Source organism: Arachis duranensis, chromosome 6 (assembly GCF_000817695.3).
Source record: "Arachis duranensis cultivar V14167 chromosome 6, aradu.V14167.gnm2.J7QH, whole genome shotgun sequence".
Classification (NCBI taxonomy): Eukaryota; Viridiplantae; Streptophyta; class Magnoliopsida; order Fabales; family Fabaceae; genus Arachis; species Arachis duranensis.
This window is the reverse complement of record NC_029777.3, coordinates 25246659-25251353: the sequence shown is the minus strand read 5'-3', so window position 1 is coordinate 25251353 and position 4695 is coordinate 25246659. Positions and strand designations below refer to the sequence as shown.

General features: G+C 41.1%; 1 protein-coding gene across 1 annotated transcript; it reads left to right on the top strand.

Annotated features, from left to right (window-relative positions):
* The first annotated feature begins 3360 nt into the window (after window positions 1–3360).
* Window positions 3361–4152, top strand: LOC107493452 (uncharacterized). Its single transcript, XM_016114550.1, has one exon. The coding sequence runs from the start codon at window positions 3361–3363 to the stop codon at window positions 4150–4152; it is 792 nt and encodes a 263-aa protein (XP_015970036.1).
* The last annotated feature ends 543 nt before the right edge of the window (window positions 4153–4695 follow it).

Genomic DNA, 4695 nt, shown 5'->3' with positions numbered 1-4695 from the left:
TCACCTTCTTCATAATTAAGCGCGAATGAACATCTTAGATAGGAACACACACGTTTGAATGGAGAAATAGAAACAATTGCATTAATTCATCGAGACACTGCAGAGCTCCTTGGAGTTTAGAAACTCATGCCGTCAAAGTGTATAAAATTATGATCTGAAAATGTCATGAGGTACAAAATAAGTCTCTAAAAGTTGTTTAAATAGTAAACTAGTAACCTAAGTTTACAGAAAATGAGTAAACTAAGATAATTGGTGCATAAATCCACTTCTGGGGCCCACATGGTGTGTGCTGGGGCTGATACTTAAGCCTCTCACGTGCTTGGGCTGTTTCTGGAGTTGAACGCCAGGTTGTAACGTGTTTTGGGCGTTGAACTCCAACTTGTAACCTGTTTCTGGCGCTGGACGCCAGACTGCAACATGGAACTGGCATTAAATGCCAGTTTACATCGTCTATATTTGCGCAAAGTATGGACTATTATATATTTCTGGAAAGCCCTGGATGTCTACTTTCCAACCCAATTAAGAGCGCGTCAATTGGACTCCTGTAGCTCCAAAAAATCCATTCCGAGTGCAGGGAGGTCAGGATCCAACAGCATTAGCAGTCCTTTTTCAGCCTAACTCAGATTTTTGCTCAGCTCCCTCAATTTCAGCTAGAAAATACCTGAAATCACAGAAAAATACACAAACTCATATTAAAGTCTAGAAATATGATTTTTGCCTAAAAACTAATAAAATTCTATTAAAAACTAATTAAAACATACTAAAATCTACATGAAATTACCCCCAAAAAGCGTATAAAATATCCGCTCATCAAGTGTGACCCGTCACTTAAATCGCAGGAGCGGTACGGGCATTATAGTCCAAGAGCATACAGGCTCTATAACCCATGAGTGTACTAGGCACTATACCCCGAAGCGATGGCAACGAGAGACAACGTTTGTAAGGTTGCAATGTCAGGTATGGGTCGAAAACCGATAGATGAGCTCATTACCTGCTCTAGGGCTAGACATGCATCATACTTCTTTACGCATATTTCTTGTGTGTTTTGAATTCGTTCTTGTGGTTGTATGTTATGTGTTGTTTGCTCTTAATTGTTGTTTGCTCTATCTTCCATTGTTATGTTCTAATTGATCTGGGACATGTGGCTGATACATATAAAAGGTAACTTAACTTGTTTCACCCCAACCCTATTAAGAACTCCCCAGTTCTTACCTCTATCTTCCTATCCCCTTCAGATAGAGACCGGCGTCATTTTCTATGAGCTCGAGCAGTCCTATGTGTACGAGGATCCTGTCCTTCACAACTTCTATATGGTGGCCATGGAGCCTCAAGTCCGTAAGCACGTAGTTAGAGATCATCTCTTTTAGCACTCGCTAGCTTCACCCCTCTTTGATCCTGATGCACCGTATACTTTTTTACTATATTAGTTACATCCTGATTATGTTCATCATCCTTTTGATCACGTGCATGGAGGTCTTGTTCCATCACAGCAGGATGGTCAGGCGATGCCTGATTCTAGCCTTGTCATCACTGACTACATCCTTAAGTCTCCTCTAGTAGATTTGGATATGTCGATAGAGTCTCTTTCTGCTCGCTCCTCTGAACCTTTCACCAAAGAGCCTATCGAAACTTCCGCCGCAACTTCTAGTCAGTCCTCAGTAGTTGAGTAGATTTCTCCTAGTACGCAGGCGGCAGCAATGATGGTAGTCCCCAGAGTACATCAGAGGTCATCGTTATTTCTGGCGATGAGGATCTTGAGATGGATATAGAGATCGTGAACTTGACTTCTGACAGCGATTAAGTAGCGACATCAACATCTTCTTTTGGCATCTCTCTGATTTAGTGTTTCTTTTGTATTAGACTCCCACTTTTGATTTTTGAGAGACAAGGTTACAAGACTAGCAGGCTAGACTAGTTTAGACATCAGATTAAAGGTTTTTTATATAGGCCAGACCCCAGAGATATTTTGAGTTGTATATATGTACATAACTTTGAGAGAGTAACTAACTTTTTGTGTGTGTGCTTATCGCTTTGGTTTGCGTAATCTCGCGATTCTCTTAGGTTGCAATTTTTATTTTCTTTAAGGAAGATTTTTCATAAAAATCGAGTTCCGTTAACCCGATTTCAGGCTTGATATTATTAATAACAATGTCATTGTAGTTTCAAGTTGGTAACACTCAATGTTTCGGTATGAGCATGCCATATTGAAAATTGAGTCGTTATATGTGATAGGGCTAAAGCTATAAAAAAGTCCATTGTGAGATATGTATTTACTAAAATATCTAAGCTCTTTATGCATACTATATTTCTTTTACTTGTGTTCTATTTAACTATTATGCTTTTGTATTCTCTTTTGCTGAAATCCTACAATCAAACTTCAAGCTATTGCGGATTAGAGTTGAAGTTAAATTTATTTCATCTATTTTGCTGAACAGATCTGCTACATATGCTATCATCTATTCTGAGACATCCAAACTTCATTGAGCACACCAGTGGAAAAGCCAATGAAGCTAACGATATACAAGTGAGAGAGCTAGTGGATACATAGCTTATGAATCACAGAAACTCTTGGAAGCAAAAGGAACTATGGATTAAGTTATAGTGTTGAGTTTTAAATTATAGTAAGAACATTCGTTTGTATTTATGAACATGTTGTAAAAGCAAGTATATCCATGAATTAGATTGACTGGTTTGTTGACATTGAATTCTTGAATTAGATTGGCTGTTTTCAAAATTCTTCTATTCTTCACCTAACTACAAACAAAACAACTACAAAATCTTATTCAACACAAAAGGATATATATACACAAAGATATAAATATAAATAAATAAAAGTTGTTAAAATACTGATAAAGAGATATAAAACGTATTTGTCATTAAAAATAAATATTTATTACGTACCATGATGAAGGTGATAACAGTAAAAGTATAATTTTAAAAATTTTAAAAGGATAAAACTATAATAAAAATGGGGTAAAAAACCATAATAAGCCAACTGACTCAAAAAATTACGTAAATACGCCAAAGCAAAAATCGTTTCCGCAATAAGCCAGATCGTATTTTTATATAATTCGAACCAGGTTGGTTCGAACTCTAATTGTTAGTAAATCGAACCAGGTGAGTTCGAATTAGGTTTTGTTGGTTGGTAATAAATCGAACCAGCTTGGTTCGAATTAAGAATGAACGTAATTCGAACCAAGCTGGTTCGAATTATAGAGAGAGACGGTTTCCGTGTAATTCGAACCGCGCTGGTTCGAATTACACAAATCCTAGTTCGAACCAGACCGGTTCGAATTAGTGTGAGACTGAGCTGTATATATATGGTTCCAAACGTGAGTTAGTCTCATTAGAGGGAGTAAGATGGCTAGTGAGGAGAGTTTTGTGGTTTTGGTGCACCACAGAGGATCTATTAATAGAAAAACTCGTTCCGGAGTAAAGTTCACAGATAAGAATCCTCTATGTATTGTCGTAACATCTACGACGAGTTATGATGACCTTGTTAGCGCTGTACTAATGAAGCTCGGTGTGGATGGTGCGAAGCGGGTAAAGAAGTTTTTCTATCGCATTCCAGTCACGGTGCTACAGAATACCGTGAAGTATGATTGCTTCACGATTAATAATGATGTGGACTTGCAAGTAATGTTTCTTTGTCGGCGGCAGTTTCCGGAGGTGAGGACACCGGAGTTGTTGGCACGGCTGGTTGATGTTGTATCCAGCTCCGGCGGTTCGAACAGGAATACGAACACGTTAGCAAATCCAGCAGGTTCTAGTTCCCGGCCTGCCGTTGCTTCCTCGTCCATCCCTGTGTACGAACCAGTGGTCCAACATGTCGCCTCCCCGTCTTTTGCTGTTGACCTCAATGGCACCGAAGGCGACGAGGTAGTGGAAAGGGAAAATTTGACGAACGCTTTAGTGGGAGTTGCACCTGTTGGCGTAGGAGACGGTTTTTTGGTTGATGAAGAGGATGATGACGTCGAGCCGGATATGATTGACGATGACAGCGCTGATGATATTGGAGCGACTGGGCCTGCATTGGAGGTAGGTGGTTCTAGCTCTGGCACACAGCAGTATCCACCACATTTTTCCTCGTTGGACTTGGACGCCATGAGACATGAGGGGGTTTTTAGGGCACGCTGTTGGATTCGGAGCTAGAGATGCGGAAGGGACTACTGGTCTGACAGAGTTCCAGGTTGGTCAGCAATTCCAGGATAAAGATGAGGCCCTTTTAAGTGTGAAGACTTACAGCATCCGGCGAGGGGTACAGTACAAGGTGGTGGAGTCCAATCACCGCCGGTATAATCTATTGCCCTCATATACGGTGACTGGGATGAGTCCTACAACGACCTGCCTAGGTGGGTGTTGGGTGTGCAGATGACGATGCCTGGTAGTGTTGTCGTCCTTAAGACGAGCCCAGTTCGAGTTGGAGGACAAGTGGACGAGTCTCAAGCGTACTTCCACAGGCTTTTCTGGACTTTCCCGCCGTGCATCGAGGCATTCCGTCATTGCAAGCCACTAGTGAGCATTGACGGCACACATCTGTATGGGAAGTATGAGGGGACGTTGCTTATCGCGATTGCAGAGGACGGGAACTCGAACATTCTACCTGTCGCATTCGCACTAGTAGAGGGTGAGAATGCGGAATCCTGGACATTCTTTCTCTCGCACCTTCGACAGCACGTGACCCCGCAGCCCGGT

Excerpts from the sequence above, each read along its gene's own strand:
- LOC107493452 (XM_016114550.1), top strand. The coding sequence starts at position 3,361 with ATGGCTAGTGAGGAGAGTTTTGTGGTTTTGGTGCACCACAGAGGATCT.